A 17786-nucleotide genomic window follows, 5' to 3' on the forward strand; every position below is an offset into this window, starting at 1 on the left:
ATAGCCAAGATGTGGAAACAGCCTAAGTGTTCATCAGTAGATGTGTGCACCAAAAAGCTGTGGTACATTTACACAATGGAATACTATGCAGCAGTAAAAAAGAATGAATTTTTACGTTTTGCAACAGCATAGATGGAGCTGGAGAGCATTATACTAAGTGAAATAAGCCAGTCAGTGAAAGACAAATACCATATGACCTCATAAGTGTAATCTAATGAACAAAATAAATTAATGAGCAAAACAGAATCAGAGGCACAGAAACATGGAACAGACTGACAGCTGTAAGAGGGGATGGGCAAAGCAGGGACTGGATGAAAGAAGGTGAAGTGTTTAGTCAAAGAACATATATGCATGACCTATGGACATGGACAATGGTGTGGGGATTGATGGTGGGTATGTGGGGCTGTGAAGGGAGTAAAGGGGAAAAATTGGCACAACTGTAATAGTTTAAAAATAAAATATTTAAAAGACAAAAATGTAGCGGCACCTAGATGCAATGGAATATTACTGGGCCACAAAAAGAGGGAAATCTTACCATTTGAGACAGCATGGATGGACCTAGAGGGTATTATGCTCAGTGAAATAAGTCAAGAGAAATACAAATACCATATTATCCCACTGATATGTGGGATCTAAAGAACAATATAAATGAACAAAGAAAATAGAAACTGACTCACAGACACAGAGAACAAACTGGTGGTTGCTATAGAGGAATGTGAAAAAGGTGAAGGGATTAAGAACAAACTGGTAGTTACTAAATAGTCATGAGGATGTAAAATACAGCATAGGGAATATAGTAATATTTTATTAACTATGTATGGTGTCAGGTGGGTACTGGAAATAGTGGGGGGAACACTTTGTAAAGTATATGATTGTCTAACCACTATGCTGCACACCTGAAACTAATACAAAATAATATTGAATGTAAATCATAATCAACAAGATTATAAAATAAAAACAACAAAAACGAAAAAAGAAAATGATTGTTGCTTTATCCCAGAGGATGAAATAAACGGGTCCTTTAGGCTGAGGCTATTATTTCTGCTTGAGGAAATGTAGGGGTATTAGCCTAATTTTGGGGTTTCTCAGGCTGAGGGGGTTTGGCTTCCCTGAGTGAGAGCAATTAGGGAGTCTCACAGACCACGACAGTTTTAGTTTTTATCTCTGCCCTAATGGTATCTCCCCGAAAGACTTTAAATCGTCCATCTTGCAGATTAATTTGCAGATTATTGGGAGGTACAGCAAAGACCCAACCACTGTGCATTCTGCAGAGGTTCCCCACTTTTCTACATGACATCCCTCCCCGCTTAATGTGTTTAGGTCTGACCCTCAGAGAGAACCTACCTCGGAAGAAGTGAAGCGGTTGTGAAGGCTTGATTCATGCCGAGAGGAAAACGCGCCACTCGATCAATCGGCCAATCGACTCACTTTAGCAGTTAGTGAACTTAATTTGGCTGTCGGAGGTCAGGATAATCGAGTGGAAATGGAGGCGGAAGAGGGGTCTATCAGTCCAGCTTCTCCAGCCTACAATGTTGTTTTAAAATGGGTGGAGACAATAATTTTCCCGCCTTCAAGCAAAGGTTGCATTCCTGTCGCAATTGGCTACTCCAAGTTCCGTAGTTTCGTCAGTACGCATGCTCAGATGTTCCCTTCCCATTCAGCCTTTGTCCTGCACTCTTTAGTGCGTATGTTATTTATTTTATTTTATTAATTAAGAAATTAAACGTGTCTGATGTTTATTTAATAGAGTGTAGGAGGCGTGCTGCCTGCTCAAATCCTTCCCTTGAGTCTACAACTTCTTCAGATACGGAGTCTTTCCTAGGACCTATGACCTTTCCAGTAAGCGGAGAACTTAAACTGTGTGTTTTAAAATCAGCTTTTTATGTATGTTTTTTTTCTAGAAGAGTCAATAACCAAAAACATTTTATTTATCCTTTTTAAAAATTGTTGACATTCTGTATCTCTGCCATTTCCCCCCCTTTGCCCACTTCCACCCAAGCCCTGCCCGAGCCCCCTCCCCTAGCCTTCACCGCACTGTTGTCTGTGTCCATGGGCTGTGCATATATGTTCTTTGGTTAAACTCTCCACCTTCTTTTATTCAGTACCCCCCTTCCTTCCCATCTGAGTTCTGTCAGTTTGTTCCATGTTTCCATGCTTCTGGTTCTATTTACTTTGTCAGTTAATTTTGTTCATTAGATTCCACATATAAATCTTATTATATAGTATTTGTCTTTATCTGACTGACTTATTTCCTTTAGCATAGTAATCTTCAGATCCATCCATGCTGTTGCAAAGGATAAGAGTTCTTTCTTTTTTACAGCCATGTAGTATTCCATTGTATAAATGTACCACAGCTTTTTTTGTCTACTCATCTAATGATGGGCACTTGCGCTGCTTTCAGATCTGGGCTATGAATGTGGGGGTGCATATATTCTTTCTGATTGGTGTTTAGGGATTGTTAGGTCATATTCCCAGAAGTGGGAGCACTGGGTCAAAGGCAGTTTCATTTTTAATTTTTGACAAAAGTCCGTATTGTTTTCCCCAGTGGCTGCACCAGTTTGTATTCTCACCAACAGTTCACTAGGGTTCCCCTTTTCTCCACATACTTTCTGGCACTTGTTTGTTGATTTATTGATGGTAGTGATTCTGGCATGTGTGAGGTGATACCTCGTTGTAGTTTTGATTTGCATATCTCTGATGACTAGTGACCTTGAGTATTTTTTCACATGTCTATTCGTCATCTGTATGTCCTCTTATAAAGTAAACCACTTCCGCAGAAGCAAAGATTTCCTGATGTTGAGGTTTCAAGACATTTCTCAGGTGGATCAGTCTTATCAGCAATCTTGCGATAAATACAGGGATAGGATTGCTCTGAGTGTGACTTAAAATATGTCTTCATGTCAGCCAAATGTGGCCTGCTGGGGCAGAACTCGACAGAAGTGACTATTCAGGAATCCAGAATAGATCTACACAAGTGGGTCTTATATTATGTTCCAGCTCAATACAAGGATAAAATCTTGATGGTCAGGAAGAATCAATAATCAGAAGATATTCGGCAGTAACCTTATACACTACGAATTATTTTCCAATACATTTTTTTCATCTGGGATTTCAGCATAGCCTGAGCGACCCATAGGTCTACCTTTTTTCTTTTCAGGCGCAGAATTCATAATGTACCTGACTATATTCAAGTCTTTCCCTTCTCTCCTTTAAGAGTCTATATTTTGTTATTTTTCCTTTCACTACAAAAGTGATAATCAACCTCTTTTAAGAATGTATAACCTAAAAAGAGAAAATAGGATCTCATATTACCACTCATTCCAAGTAACCAATTTTATAGTGACTGATTAATTTCCTTCTACACACTTCCCCCCTCTCCTTTGTTCTTTACATTTACATAAATCTATAAACATATAGTTAACATAAGTATTCCTTTTGCTAAGGTTTGCTCATGATATACAAACTGTTTTTCTTTATTTGTTTGGGGTTTTTTTGGTACCAAATTACTTAATTTGAAGGGATGGTACAAATGAAGGACATAAGTGGATGATTTGGTACAAGTTATAGAAAAGGTAAAATTAATTCCCACAGGCACATACTGCTTCAGTGACCAGGGAAGTCACCCCTGTGGCTGTGGGAAGGCAGCCTGAGGCTTAGCTCTCTTCACTGTCTCCCAGGTGTGCTTGTCAAAGAGATACTCTGCCATGCCAGAGTCAGGGACCCCCAACCTGTGCAAGCTGGTTACATGGTCACCTAATTCTTTGATGGATTTTACCTGCTTATGCAGGTAGTGGGTCTCAATGAAGTCACACAAATGAGGGTCATTTTTTTCAGTGGCCAGTTTGTGCAAGTGCAGTAGTGACTGATTCACACTTTTTCCCAAGTGTAATTCACACTCCATTGCATTCAGCCCATTCTCCCAATCATCATGGTCTTGTGTCTTGATGTCCTGAAGGAATATTTGGCCACCTCATTGGTTCTGCAGCTTCATCAGTTTCTCAGCATGTTCCCTCTCCTCATGAGATTGGTGAAGAAAATACTTGGCAAAGTTCTTCAAAGCCACGTCATTGTGGTCAAAGTAGCAAGACATGGACAGGTAGATGTAGGAGGTGTAGAACTCCAGGTTAATTTGGCGGTTGATGGTGGCCTTTGAGTCCTGGTGGTAGTTCTGGCCCACCTTCCAGGTGGACATGGTTATCATGATGGGCGGTATAGGACAGGTGGCTTTTGCAGTGCTGGAACAGTGGCAGGGGCTTTGGGGCTGTCTGAGGTCGCAGTGAGGTGGCAGGATGGATCTGGGCAGCTGGCTGGGGTGGGAGGTTGAATGCCAGGTTCCATTCAAGCACTGTTGAAGCAGGAAACTATGGTGACTCTTGGCAAAGACTGTCACAAACTGTTTTTCAACGCCCTGTTTTCCCTTTATACAATAATATTGATAATGGTAGTAATGATGATAGTGATAATACAGATGATGATGAGAATAATAATATTTGTGGCAGTAACAGGAACTAACATGTAATTAGCCTATGTTATACCTGGCACTCTATTGTGCATTTTATATGCATGACAATCTTAATCATCACAACTGCTCTCAGAAGCAGGTATCCTTATTATCTACATCTTACAGATGAAGAAATTGAGTCCAGAGTGGATAAGCAGGTAGCATGTGGTTGTTGTACAGCTGGTCACTGGCATAGCTGGAATTGTCCCAACTCAACAGAAAATATTTTACTATGAGGACATGAGGTATTTTTAACAGCTGCATGTTTTCTCTTATGCCACAATTTATTAATCACCCCCATATTCAAGGACATCTGTGTAATTTCTGTCACAGTGGGAGTGATCTTTCTTGTCATCTATCCTTGTACATTGTGGTGAGCATTCTAGAATTTCTGTTTCAAAAGGCATGCGCATTTTGAACTTTCATAGACATTACCCGATTGCCTTTTGAAGAGTTAGTGCAAGTTTTCACTCCCATTAATAGTGAATGAAAACACCCCTTCTAATCATTTTGTCCTATTTTAAAAAATTTATTTATTTTTAGAGAGAGGGGAAAGGAAGGAGAAAGAGAGGGAGAGAAATAGCAATATGTGATTGCCTCTTGCGTACCCCCTACTAGGAACCTGGCCCACAACCCAGGCATGTGCCCTGACTGGAAATCAAACCAGTGACCCTTTGCTTCATAGACCCGTGCTCAATCCACTGAGCCACACCAGCCAGGGCCATTTTGTCATATTTTTAATCCTTGCCATTTGATTGTTGAAAACATCTCATTTCTTTCTTTTGTTTGTTTATTTAATTATTAATAAGTTTGAGTATCTTTTCAGGACAAGCCATTCGTATAGAAAAGCCAATGGAAAACAGCTTGGGTGTGCTCTCAATTTGGGTGGGTGGGGGTTTCAGTGAATTACCAGAGTGGGGCTAACAGTGTCATCCAGGTTAATGGAGACTCAGATATGGCGCTGTCCTGCTGGCTCTGTGGTAGGAGGGCTCAGAAAAGGACCAATGGCCTCTACCAGCACCTCTGTCTGGGAGAAAGCTGTCCCCCAGCTTTTGCCATGATACCAGACAATTCAGTTTCTTCCATATGTCTCTGGTGCCTTTTGAGCTGTTGCCCCAGTGCTGGAGCTCAGAACGAGTCCTACTAAGTGCATGTATGATCCTTTAAGAGGAATACCTGGGACTCCAGGAGCCCTCTGTCTCACTTAGCCACAATCCCTGCTGTTTTTTACAAGCAGAAGTTGTGGGGACTTCTCTTCCTGGCACTGGAATCCTGGGTTGAGAGGGCCTGGTCTGGTGCTGGGACCCCTTGCTCCTCAGAGGGATCTCTGAAGCAGAGATATTCCTACCAATTTTTATCCATCAGACATGGTTGTGGACCAGTCTGTTCTGTGTCTTTGCCCCTCCTACCAGTCTTGATATGGCTTCTTCTTTATTTCCGTAGTTGTAGGACTTCTGTTCAGCTAGATTTCAGGCGATTCTGAATGATGGTTGTTCTGTAGTTTAGTTATAATTCTGATGTGGTTGCGGGAGGATGGGAGTACTACATTTACCTACACTGCCATCTTTTTAAAAAAATATTTTATTTATTTACTTATTTTTAGAGAGAGTGGAAGGGAGGGAGAAAAAGAGGGTGAGAAACATCAATGTGAGAGAGAAATATCGATTGGTTGCCTCTCATACACACCTTGACTGGGACTGAACCTGCAACCTAGGTGTGTTCCCTGACTGGGAAATGAATGAGCAACCTTTTGCTTTGCAGGATGACACCAAACCAGCCGAGCCATGTTGGTCAGGGCTACACTGCCATGTTGACTGGAAGCCAAAATGTTTCTACTTACACATCCCATGTGAAATTTACACTTATTAAAATATACCTCCCTAATTACTTTGAGGCCCTGAAGCCCAAACAGATGTGCCAAAGTCTTGTATCATTTTCCATTACAGGGTATCCTATTACCAAACCAGATATGATTGCCTCTTTGGAGAAGAGGGGATCATAGAGAAAGAAATCCCAATTTTGAACTGTACAGGTAAGTAAGAAATGAACAGGTAAGAGACGATGAGAGTAAGATCCCAGTGGGCCAGTGAGGGCTGGATATCTTTGAAGGCTCAGAACTATCTTCCTAAAGGATTTGAACCTTTTTTTTGTGAACTCCAAATTGTTAATTTTGTGAGTTACTGTCTGATGGTAATCTTAGAATGACATGGTGCTTATTCTCTTGGTCACCTCAGTTATTTTCAGCTTTCCTGAAAGTCTACTTTCATTCTATTTGAGTCCCCTCCCTCCAAATCCTGGATCTACTGCCTTTTCAAAATCCTTTCTTCCTATTCATGGCTTCCTAAACCTATATTCACCTTCTCTCCTCAATTTTAAGGTATTTTTTCTTAAACAATCAAAGTCACATATTTATTACTTTCCTGTTCCAATTTTTATTAGAGGAATTTGGGTTTTTTCCTCCTCAAGCTCAGGGTGTAGGATAGACATGTACTTCTGACTAGTATATAGACTTAAAATAAAAGTCAGCCCCACCAGAGATCTGGTTATGGCAGAGGTGTATTTATAGGATATGGCTGCTTCTTCTTTCTATAAGTCTGGCAAGTTGATGACCAGCTGGAGAGGCACCAGGAAAACCAAAAGAGACACCTGAGACAAGCTACATCCATTAACAAGAAGAATGTAATTTAGGAGATAGGTCATGAATGTCATGGATTTGTAAACCCACTTCTTCAGAATACATGGGTGGTTTCTTTATCACCCACACCATATATATCTATATATCTATGTCTATATCTATGTGTGTGTGTATATGTGTGTGTGTATGTGTGTGTGTGTATATATATATACACACACACACATACACACATATATCTCATATGGGAAAAGTTCTACACATAATTTAGCCATATTGAGTCCTAATAGAGCTTTGTAGCACAGAAATGTTATCAATGTAGTGAATGTGGTAAATTATTAATTCATGGCAGGTGTGAGAAAAAGGATGGCGTGAAACCCCATCACTATACTGTGGTGAGAAAAGTCATAATCATAACCCATTCTTTGTTCAATCTGGAAAGAAAACTTATTAATTTGTGAGTGTAGAAAAACTCTCCACAAGAATTTATTCCTTACTGCAAGCAGGAGACAAACCCTATGAATGTGCAGAATGCAGAAAAGCCTTCAACAAAAAGGCACACATCAGTGTACGAAAGAGAGTGCACACAGGAGACAAACCCTTTGAATGTAACAAATGTGGCAAATCTTTCAGAGAGAAATCAACACTGTATAAACGTCAAGGAACTCATAAAGGTGAAAACCCATATGACTGCAATGAGTATGGCAACACCTGAGAAAAGAGAAAGCTCATTATACGTCAGAGAACTCACACAGGAGAATGTTCTGAGAGTGGGAAAACCCTCAATCAAAAGGCACACCTCAGTGTACACCAGAGAACACACACGGGAAATAAACCATGTGAGTGTAATAGACATGGCAAATCCTTCAGAGAGAAATCAACACTGTGTAGACATCAAAGAACTCATACAAAAGAGAAACCTTATATGTGTTAAGACTGTGAAGAGCCTTCACCCTTAAACTGAGTCTTAGTGCTCATCAAATAATTCATACAGGAGAAAAAACTGATGGATGCAGGGTATGTGGAAAAGTCTTCTTCCAGGAGTCATAGCTCATGTTACATCACAGAGCTCATACAGGAGGAAAATTTGAGAAATCCTATGAAAGCTATGAATGCAATGAATGTGATAAAGCTTTCTTCCAGAAATTCTATCTCATTATTCATCAGAGAGTTCACACAGGGGAAAAACCCTGTGAGTGTAAATGTATGTGATAAAGCTTTTGTCCAGAAATTATATCTTATTATACATCAAAGAACTCATATAGGAGAGAAACCCTATAAATGTGATAAGGGTAGTAGAGCCTTCAGTAAGAGGTCAAAAGTCACTGTACATCAGAGAACCCACCTAGGATAGAAACCCTATGACTATCCTGAATATGAGAAAAACCTTCTGCCAGAAGTTAAGACTCATGATGGGTTAAAGAACTCACAGAAGAGAAAGTTTGTGACAGAACTGAAAATGGGAAATCCTTCATAGAAAAGTCAAAGGAAAAGGAAAAGATAAGGTTGGGGTTAATGCTTTAGTTAAGATGGTCAGGCAAGGCCTTTCTGAGAACATGACATTTTGAGCTTAGACTTGAAAATGAGGTGTCAGCCATACTGGGGGTAAGAACATTCCAGGCAGAAGGAATAGCAAGAACCAAGGTCCTGATGCAAAACAACTTGGCCTCTGTACTTGTTATCCTGGGTTTGTACTGAATGACTATTTTACATCAGAGAGATTGTTCAAGTCTATAATCTTTTGAGGCTTTGAATGTATGAGAGCCTTCATCTAAAAGCTAAACCTCACTGTAAATCTTGGCACAGTATCAACAGGAACCCACTTTATTTTGAGAAACATAGTCCCATGGAAATAATTAGGGAAATATTTCAGTATTAATACTAAACTTATAGGAAATTAATAAAATATATTGTTAAGAATAGCTGTTTGGCATCTCTCATAATGGGGAATAAGTACCATGAACAAGAAATAAAAGGTTTACCGATGGATACAAAGTTACAGATTTAAGGATAACCACTAAAGGAACAGTGATTACAATTATACTATAAATGTCATAAATTATTAGAAAGGACGCATAATCAGAACAAATTAAAGAAAAAAACCCCCACTAGGGCATCAAATCCAATTTCCAGAAGTAGGAACAATTGATAATATAGTATTTCTTCTCCAGCCTCTTTTATGGTCAAGGTTTCGGGTGTGCTTCCCCCTTTCTGAGCTTGATCATGCAGTCTTCCCAGAAATACCTGATAAGCTTTAAGGAAATTTGCTTGTTACTTAAAGTCACAAGAGTTTATTTCTTCTGCCTCTGATGAATAACTATCACATTCAGAAATTGGTAATGAGTAATGGCACCCATTATGGACCCTCAAGGAAATGAGAGATTTGGTTATCTAGACTGGTTGGGGCTGAAGGCAGAGGAAATCCAGTTGGCATTAAGGTTGGGGCCTCGGGAATTCCTTGACATGCAGTGGCAGATAGCTGCTTTAATGACCATCTCTGCTTACCTTGGATGAAATAAACACTAAAAACAAAGCTTTGAGTAGATGAGTATCTACCCCTAACCAAAGAGTACAAAGGACACGAAGGACTGCTTCTTCCTGGAGGTGGCTGCTACCAATGGGACTGGCAGCACAAAGAAAGAGTAGCAAGTTCAGATTCCTAAATTCTCTGCTCAAGGCACAGACTAAAACCCAGGCATTCCATGAATGGAAATCATTACCTTGTGCATTTATTGAATCCCTGGGCTAAATTCCCAGTCTATCATTTTAAACTTAGGATATTGATTGTGAAAGTGGGAATGGGGGCTGAGAGTTAGAACGGTAATATGTGGGAGGATGTGGAAGAATGTGAGTACTTTGAACTTCTATTTACCACTGAGCTTCCTGAAGAGACTGTATCTGTTTTAATTAAAGACCATGGAGTGCCCTCAACTGAGAGTGATACTTTTTAAGGGAAGCCAATTATCTTCACCCTTCACTTTATGTGCTTTACAAACATTAATCCTCCCACAACCCCAAGAGATAGTTACTGTCATTATCATCTTCATTTTACATATGAGAAACTGAGGCACAGAGATATTAAGTGCCTCCCTCAAGGTACAGACTTTGTAAGTGGTAGGGATGGTATTTGAACCTGAGAGAACCTATGCTCTTAATCACTACACTATCTTCCACACCCTGTACAACCCTGAGTGATCTGGTATCCCCTGATTAGAGCTTTGAATATATGAATCTTGTTGAATGGGGGTACCTCCAGTCATTGGAAAAATGAAGAGGGTCAAGCATCAGAGGTCTCTTGCATTGCTTACAGGTACCATCCTTTATTAAGTCCACAAAAGAAAGAAAAGGAAGGAAAATAAAGTCTCTGTCTCTGGGAATAAGTCATGAAGTCATTCTGTGTGTGTCAGGTTTTATACTCATATTACACCCCTTGAGCCAGTCAGATAAATCATGGCCATAACAGTGCTGGATCCAGGAACCCCTGGGAAAAGGAAGGAGGGAGGGAGGATGAAGTGGATAAGCTGATGGGGTGGTGGTGTCACTACCCCAGCTGCCCAGGGTCCAAGCCATTCCCGTGAACTTACCAGGCATTCATACCATTCTTTGAGGACACTACCTGCTTGGCACACAAGATGTCATCCAGAATATGGCGGTTGAGAAGGTCTGGGAGAAAGAGAGAGATACAATGATCTGGTGCATTGGGGACAGGGTAACAGTGTATGTAGGGTCCAGGGGTCCTGGTTTTCTTGGGGCCTAAATAACATCAACAACTACATTAGCTGATTCTGGGTAACCTTGATATACTTGTCAGCTGGTTACCTCAACTATCATGTTGGCTGGTTCTGTACAATCTTAACTCGTTTTGACTCATCCTGAATGAACTTGACTGTCATGTTGGCTGTTATAAATAATCTCAACCACCATATTGATCAGTTGTGGACAACCTTAAAGTCCGTGTTGGCCAGTGCTATATGACTTCAACTGTCATTTTATGTGGTTATGAATGATCTCAGCTGCAATGGTAGCTGACCTGACATCATGTCAACCACCATGTTGGCTGGTTGGGAGGCTACTCAACTGAAAGGTTAGTCAGTCCTGGTGACTTTGAACACTGTGTTGTCAGGTCCGGGATAACCTCAACTCCCATTTTGACTGGTTATGATATGAATGACCCAAATAACCTCAGTGTCCATTTTGATCTGTCTTGGGCAACCTCAAACACCATTTTGGCCAACCTTGAACAACTTCTACTACTCAATTTTGTTTTCAACAGCACTACAATTTTATCTGGAAATTTCTCTCCTTTATGCAGAGGTACCTTGTTTCTGTTCCTACAGTTAGGTATCTGCTTCTTCCCTCACATCAGGAGATGAAAAACCTCAACCCCAAATCAGGGCAATCTCAATTCCATGTGAAGTGAAGTTTCCTGTTTCCTGAGTTCCAGAAAACTGCAGCCTCAACTCTGGATGAGGTTTAGGAGCTCGGAGTCCTCCTGACCCAGACAACATTTCAGCGCAGTCTGGGTTAGGAGAAAGGGTGGTGTCTCTAACAGCCCAGGCAACTTTGCTCCTTTCCCTATTGTTTTTCTGCTTGTTACCTGAGATTATGGCTTAGATAACCTTGCCCTCTGTGTGTTGGGGCCAGGCAGAGCTTCTGGGTATCCCCATTGCTGCCTCACCATGACACTCCATGTGACAGAGGTTCTTGGTGGGTGTAACACCATTGTCACACCACCAGGCAGAATTCAGCTGGAAAATGCCGTAGTCACTGCTGCCGTCAGGATTGTGGTTCATGAAGGAGGTGTCAAAGCCACTCTCATAATGTGCCATGCATAGCCCTGGGGCAGAGAGAGGGAAGGTAGCAGGTGGTCATGGGTTCTAGGAATAGAAGAGGTTAGGAAGAGGAGGGTGGGGACAGGGATGGTTGTCATCTCAGTTGTAGGGTTGATGCTCTTGGTTTGGTGGTGGTATTGATGTTGGTAATTTTGGTGAGATGTCAATGATAGCAGTGTTTATGGCATTCATGGTGGTAATAGCAGTGATGACATTGATGGTAGTGATGGTGTTGATGGTAGAGGTGAGGGTGATTGTGAAGGCGATGATGGTAATAACATTAGAATTGGTTAAACCACTCATCACAGTCAGTCAGGGGGTGACTGAGAAGATTATGCCCTGGCCTAGGGAGGTTACAAGGGGGGTCTGTATCTAAGCATGGTGGGAGGTTTGGGGTATAGGTGAGGCATGGGGCAACTGAGGTCTCACAGTCTCCGATGCCGTAGCCTTGGAAGCCATTGAGGCCCGCCTTCTCCAGCTTCATTACCAGGTCGCAGCGTTCATAGATCTTGGCATCCACAGTGGCAACTATCAGCACGAGGGTCACCACCACAGTGCCCCAGGCTTGCATTATGACTCCCACAAGCCTTCCTAGTAGACTCCTTGCTCCAGACTCACCATGCAGTGTTCAGAACTAGGGTATTCTGGAACTCTGGGCTTTATGAGCAAAGACCTAAGTGATAGATGTTCTGGAACACAAAAGCCAGAGGGTTTGGCACCTCACCATCTTCTTCAGTGCCAGCCCTCCTGTTACACACACACACACACACACACAGGCAGAAAAAGAAAGACACTGACATATACACAGAGATGGAAGGAAACAAAAACAGGGAGAAACTGAGATGTCAGAGATACAGAGAGAGGGGTGCTGGGATCGCAAAGGACAGACAGGACTCATGCTTGGCTCACATTCCTCTACATTCCTTAACACTGTGTCACTCTACTGTTAATCATTCTCTAGCACTTGGATACCTCCATTTTCTTTCTTTTTCTTTTTTTGGTTACTTCCATTTTCACTCACTCTGTCCCGCACTTCCATTCCCGCCCCCCTTCTGCTGAGTAATCAGCTCTGTTCACTACACTGTGTGTACTACCACCTCAGATTCCTTGTGCTTTGCAAAATATGACCACCACACCCTCACTCACTGCCCCCCATTACCTCCATTTACTCATTCTCACCACATCTTTTACTTATTGTCCCCTGTTTCATCCTGATTTACTGGAATATGCCCCATATTACTCCACACTCTGTCCCATGTTACATGTTATATGTTATATATTATATGTATACATAGTCTACTGCTTTTTCACCTCTGTTCTCATTCTATCTTTTATTCCCCATTCACTTACACTGCCTCTCATCCACTCAGTCATTCACACCTGGCCTCCAATTACTACAATTCCCTAATTCTCTACTTATCATTACCCCAATTCTCCCATGTCATATTCGTTTTTCACCTCCATTCACTTACATTCATTTCCTACTTTCACCTCCACTTCCTTGACACTGCATCAAATGACTCCCATTCAGTCTCATATGGCCCATCCTTCAGCTTTGCCCATTGACTCCGGACCTCATTTTTCTCCCTTATTCTCTCCCTGTTATTTCTTCACCTCTGTTTTCTCTAACGCTGCCTCTATATACCGCCATTTCCTGGACTTGCGTCTCATATTACTCCTAAACACAAGCTCAAGTTACCTAGGTATACTCACTCTGTGCTTGGCTGCCTCCATGCTTTCTCAATTTTCTCTTTATTGCTTCCATTTACTCTCACTCTGCCTTTTATTATCGCATTCATTTAAATCCACTCCCAGTGTAACCCTTATTTCCAATTATCACTCCCATTCTGCTCCTGATTCAAGTCTAGTTGCTCCCATTCTGCCCCACAATACCCCCATTTAGTCACACTCTACCTCAAATTCACCACTTTTTGCTCACATTGGGCCCCATTTTCCCCACCTTACTCATCTTGGGCCATGTGAGTGGACCTTCATTCCCTCTTCCTTTGCCTCACAATACCTAGTTACCCATGTTCCTCTGCCTTTTACTTCCATCCCTTCTCACCCTGCCTAACATTGCCTTCATTTACTCACATGCTTCAGTTCATTCAGCTGGGCTGATTCACACTGGGATCCCTGTACATTCCTGGAACACTGCCCTGCATTACCCTTATCTAATCCTAGCCTGCCTCTCATTCACCTTTTGTCACTTTCCTTCCCCTTATAGTATCCCCACTTAAACTCAACCTGATTCATGCATTCATAGTCTACTATGGATTTATCTCCATTCCCTCTTATTCTGCCCTTTGTGCACCCCATTCTTCCCTCTGTGCACCACATTACTTCCATTCACTCCTACCTTCCCCTGAAATTCACCTGTCTTTGCTCATACTGTGCCTTATAAACCACCCTTCATTAATATTGTAATCCTTAGTATTCATATCAACTCTAATGCGTTATCAACTCCATTCATATTTACCACTTTTCATTACCCCATTCACTCACAGTCTGCTCCCACTTTAACTTTTTGACACTTAGATTGTATCTCATTTTCCCATCATTTACTCAGTCTCATCCATAACTTCAGATTATGGCACAATCTAATGCATAGTTACTTCCTCACTCTGCCCCACACTACTCACATTCACTCCACTCTACTGCTCTTTCATCTCCATTCCATAGTCCTTTGCCTTTCCAAATTCATTCCCAATTTGTCCTTCATTCACCATTATTCACCACCCTCCCAGTACCACGTGTCTCACATTTACTGTCACATCAACCAAGACAGAAAAGTCTGATGTATCAGTCAGGAATTGGTTTGACTGCTCATACAGACACCAGTACAAATACCAGTGGCTTTAAGAAGTTGGAAGGGGCTCTGGCTGGTGTGGCTCAGTGGATTCAGTGCCCGCCAGCCTGCAAACCAAAGGGTCGCAGGTTCCATGCCTATTCAGGGCACATGCTGGTTTGCAGGCCAGGCCCCCTGTAGGGGGCGTGAGAGGCAATCACACATGGATGTTTCTCTTTTTCTCTTTCTCCTTTCCTTCCTCTCTATCTAAAATAAATAAACTCTTTTAAAAAAAGAGGTAGGAAGGGGATTCCTCACTTGGAAGTAGGTAGTTCAGGGCAAGCGTGATGGCTCCAAGGTCACCAGAGAACTATCTCCTGTGCTGTTGCTCCATCAAACTCACCTGCTACCTCATGGTCCCAAATGACTGCTCACAATTGGCAACTTTCATAGTTTTGATAAAATGTATATTAAGAGCAACTGTAATGACTCACCAGTGAGGTGGAGGGCCTTTGGGTGGGAGTGTCACATATGCAGACTTGGTGGTAGGACCATCTGTCAGCTTTCCACACTACTTCACCTAGCTACCTGCCACTTAGGCCACTGTTTGAGGAGGTCTCGCCTGTAGGGTCTGATGGTAGAGGATGTCCAGGACAGAGAGTGGGGGTCTCAGCTCTGCAGCAGAAAAGCTGGCCTCACATATCTTCTGGATGTGCGTTGTGAACCCTGGGAGAGTTTCTGAGGGCTGTATCACTGACTCAAGAACATTTTTGGAGCTGGCACCCCAACACCCACCAACCCTAAAGGGTTTCTTTCTCCGTGTGTGTGTGTGTGTGTGTGTGTGCACATACAAGGTGGTAAGGAAATATTGTTTACAGGCTGGAAGACGCCAGACTAGGATGAGCCTAAAGGTCCAGTTGCTCCTACTTTCTACTTACTAATGCATTCAGAGGGCTTATAAATTTTGTTCCCAGGGAGCAAGAGATCTGAGTTATTCTTTTGCTTTCTCTCTTTATTTTGTCTGCTAGAAGCTCCATCTGTACTTCTGGTAAAAAAAACATTCCTTGGCTAGTTTTAATGCTTCTAGAATGAGGAACCTCAGATACTTTATGGAAGTTCTGTGGGATTTTGAATAAACAAGAGTATTATTGGGTGGTAGTGAAGGATCTGACCTTGTGAAACTGTGTGACCTTGGGAAAGTTATTTAGTCTCTCTGTGACTCAGTTTCTTTATCTGAGAAGTGTGGGGGATGCATAGGGCTGTTCACAGAAAGTGGGGGCTCTCTGAGGCAGGTCATGTCATGTGCTTCACACAGTGCCTGGCACAGAGGAAGATAATGTGATAGGTCTGAGCCCTCTTTATCACTTGATGGGTCTGTTGGCAGGAGCCTTCCCACTGATCTTCCTGTTGTTGCCCTTGCCTTTGCCCTCTGCAGTCTGGTCTCAACACCATCTTTTTATTTTTTCTTCTTATTAAAAAAGTTTTATACATACACAATCTAATTTTATTTAAATCATCATCATCAACATTTATATAGCACTTGCCATGTGTCAGACATTGTTCTAAACCCTTTCAATTATCAACGCATTTGTCACTACAACCCTAAAGTAGTAGGTATTGTCAGTGCCCCAGTTTTATAGATGAGGAAACAGCCCAGAGAAGTTGAGTCTTACCCGAGGTTACACAACTGGTAGGAGTGGGTTTGAAACGAGGCTGTCTCCATCATGGTGGTCCCTTTTGTTTGTTCGTTTGTTTTTGCTTCTGTTTTCTTCCCTGCTATATTTCCACTATCTAGATAGAACGCTACCTGCCATGGGGGAGGTACTTAAGCAAATCCCTATGGAACTTATGTTCTAGTGTTGCAAGACAGGCAAAAAACAGGACTCAAATATGTGTATTTTTACCATTAATATATAATGTTAGATCGCTTCAGACTGGTCTTTTAAAAATCTGATTCCACTTATGGCTTCCCATTAGGTCCGGAATGAAACAAGAGCTCTGTTGGCAGAGGAGGCCCTACAGCATCTGGTCCCCATTCACCTCTCCCTTGCGCACACCTCCTACACTCCCAATACAATGACACAGTTTTTGTTCCTCCAGGACATCAAACTAGGCCCTACCTCAGGGCCTTTAACATCCGTGCCCTCCACCAGAAAGCTCTTTGCTTCAGATATTTGTGTGGCCTGCCTCTTTTGCATTGCGTAACTGTCATTTCCTACGAAAGAAGGTCGTCGTTGCCGATCCAGAGGAAGCAGCTTGTCAACCCCTACTTAACACACCCCCTTCCACTCCGAAGTGTGTACATGTGTGCTCGCGCGCACGTGTGTGTCCTAGATCACCGTTGGTTTATTCTTCAGCTTCTGGTTTGCCTTTAAACACTTGACTGTGAACTCCCAGCCCTAGCCACTGGATGGAGCCAGAGCTACCTCCTATACCAGGTCCACGCCTTGCAATTCTGCTTCGCATACCGTCTTACTGTTCAATTACACCTGCAAACAAGATGCTGCCCTCCAAATTCAAGACACCAAAATCCTTCGTGCTAGAATTATTCTTAATTGGGTACTTCCCCTCCCTGTCAGAAAATTGGTCTTGGAAGTTTTAGGAATGCCGATCTCTGCAGAACAAAGTAAAACACCTGCTGGTCGCAGCCACCTTCCAAAGGAGGAGACGCGGTGGGCGTAGCCATTTCCTTGGAGTGACGTCACTGGCGCGGCCATCTTCCCTCAGCGCGTGCGCCTGCGCTGCGGTCGCGTCGCGCTCGCTCCGGGCGACGGGAGGGGGCGGCGTGTTGACTATTGGCCGACCTGGGCTTCGAGCTCCAATTGAGTGTGCGCACACGCGGCCCCTGCAACCCTCTAGGCTGCGGTGCCGGAGTTGGTTCCGAAGCGGAAGTATTTTCTCGGGGCTAGTTCTTGCAACGGTCTCTTCTGCAGCGAGCAGAAAATCTGTTATCGAGAGAGAGAGAGAAAGCGAGGTTGACGGGGCGAGTGCTAGGGGTGATGGACTGAGTGATGGGGAGTTCTGGGGGACGAG

At 42.5% G+C, this 17786-nt stretch overlaps 2 protein-coding genes and 1 pseudogene across 2 annotated transcripts in view; 1 reads left to right on the top strand and 2 right to left on the bottom strand.

The window, feature by feature from the left end:
* Positions 1-3653: 3653 nt before the first annotated feature.
* On the bottom strand, positions 3654-4201 carry LOC112322500 (ferritin heavy chain pseudogene; annotated as a pseudogene).
* A 6313-nt stretch (positions 4202-10514) lies between these two features.
* LOC112322405 (sperm acrosome-associated protein 5-like) lies at positions 10515-12536 on the bottom strand. Its single transcript, XM_024579982.3, has 4 exons — positions 12395-12536; positions 11812-11970; positions 10718-10796; positions 10515-10614 (listed from the first exon to the last, which is right to left on the bottom strand). Exons 1-4 carry the CDS (start codon positions 12534-12536, stop codon positions 10515-10517), a joined length of 480 nt encoding a protein of 159 aa, XP_024435750.3.
* A 4964-nt stretch (positions 12537-17500) lies between these two features.
* LOC112322436 (zinc finger protein 182) overlaps positions 17501-17786 on the top strand; it is a 38694-nt gene continuing 38408 nt past the window's right edge. Inside the window, exon 1 of the mRNA XM_024580015.3 lies at positions 17501-17727. The gene's annotated coding sequence lies outside the window, so the exon portion shown is untranslated. The remainder of the gene's footprint in view (positions 17728-17786) is intronic.

This window comes from Desmodus rotundus, chromosome X, assembly GCF_022682495.2.
Source record: "Desmodus rotundus isolate HL8 chromosome X, HLdesRot8A.1, whole genome shotgun sequence".
In the NCBI taxonomy this organism is placed as follows: Eukaryota; Metazoa; Chordata; class Mammalia; order Chiroptera; family Phyllostomidae; genus Desmodus; species Desmodus rotundus.

Bases quoted from the DNA above. Each gene is read 5' to 3' on its own strand.
- LOC112322405 (XM_024579982.3), bottom strand. From the start codon at position 12,536: ATGCAAGCCTGGGGCACTGTGGTGGTGACCCTCGTGCTGATAGTTGCC. The intron at 10,797-11,811 runs GTGAGGCAGCAA...TCTTTCTCCCAG, and splicing joins CTGTCACATGGAGTGTCATG to ACCTTCTCAACCGCCATATT. The intron at 10,615-10,717 runs GTAAGTTCACGG...TCCTTTTCCCAG, and splicing joins AAGAATGGTATGAATGCCTG to GGGTTCCTGGATCCAGCACT.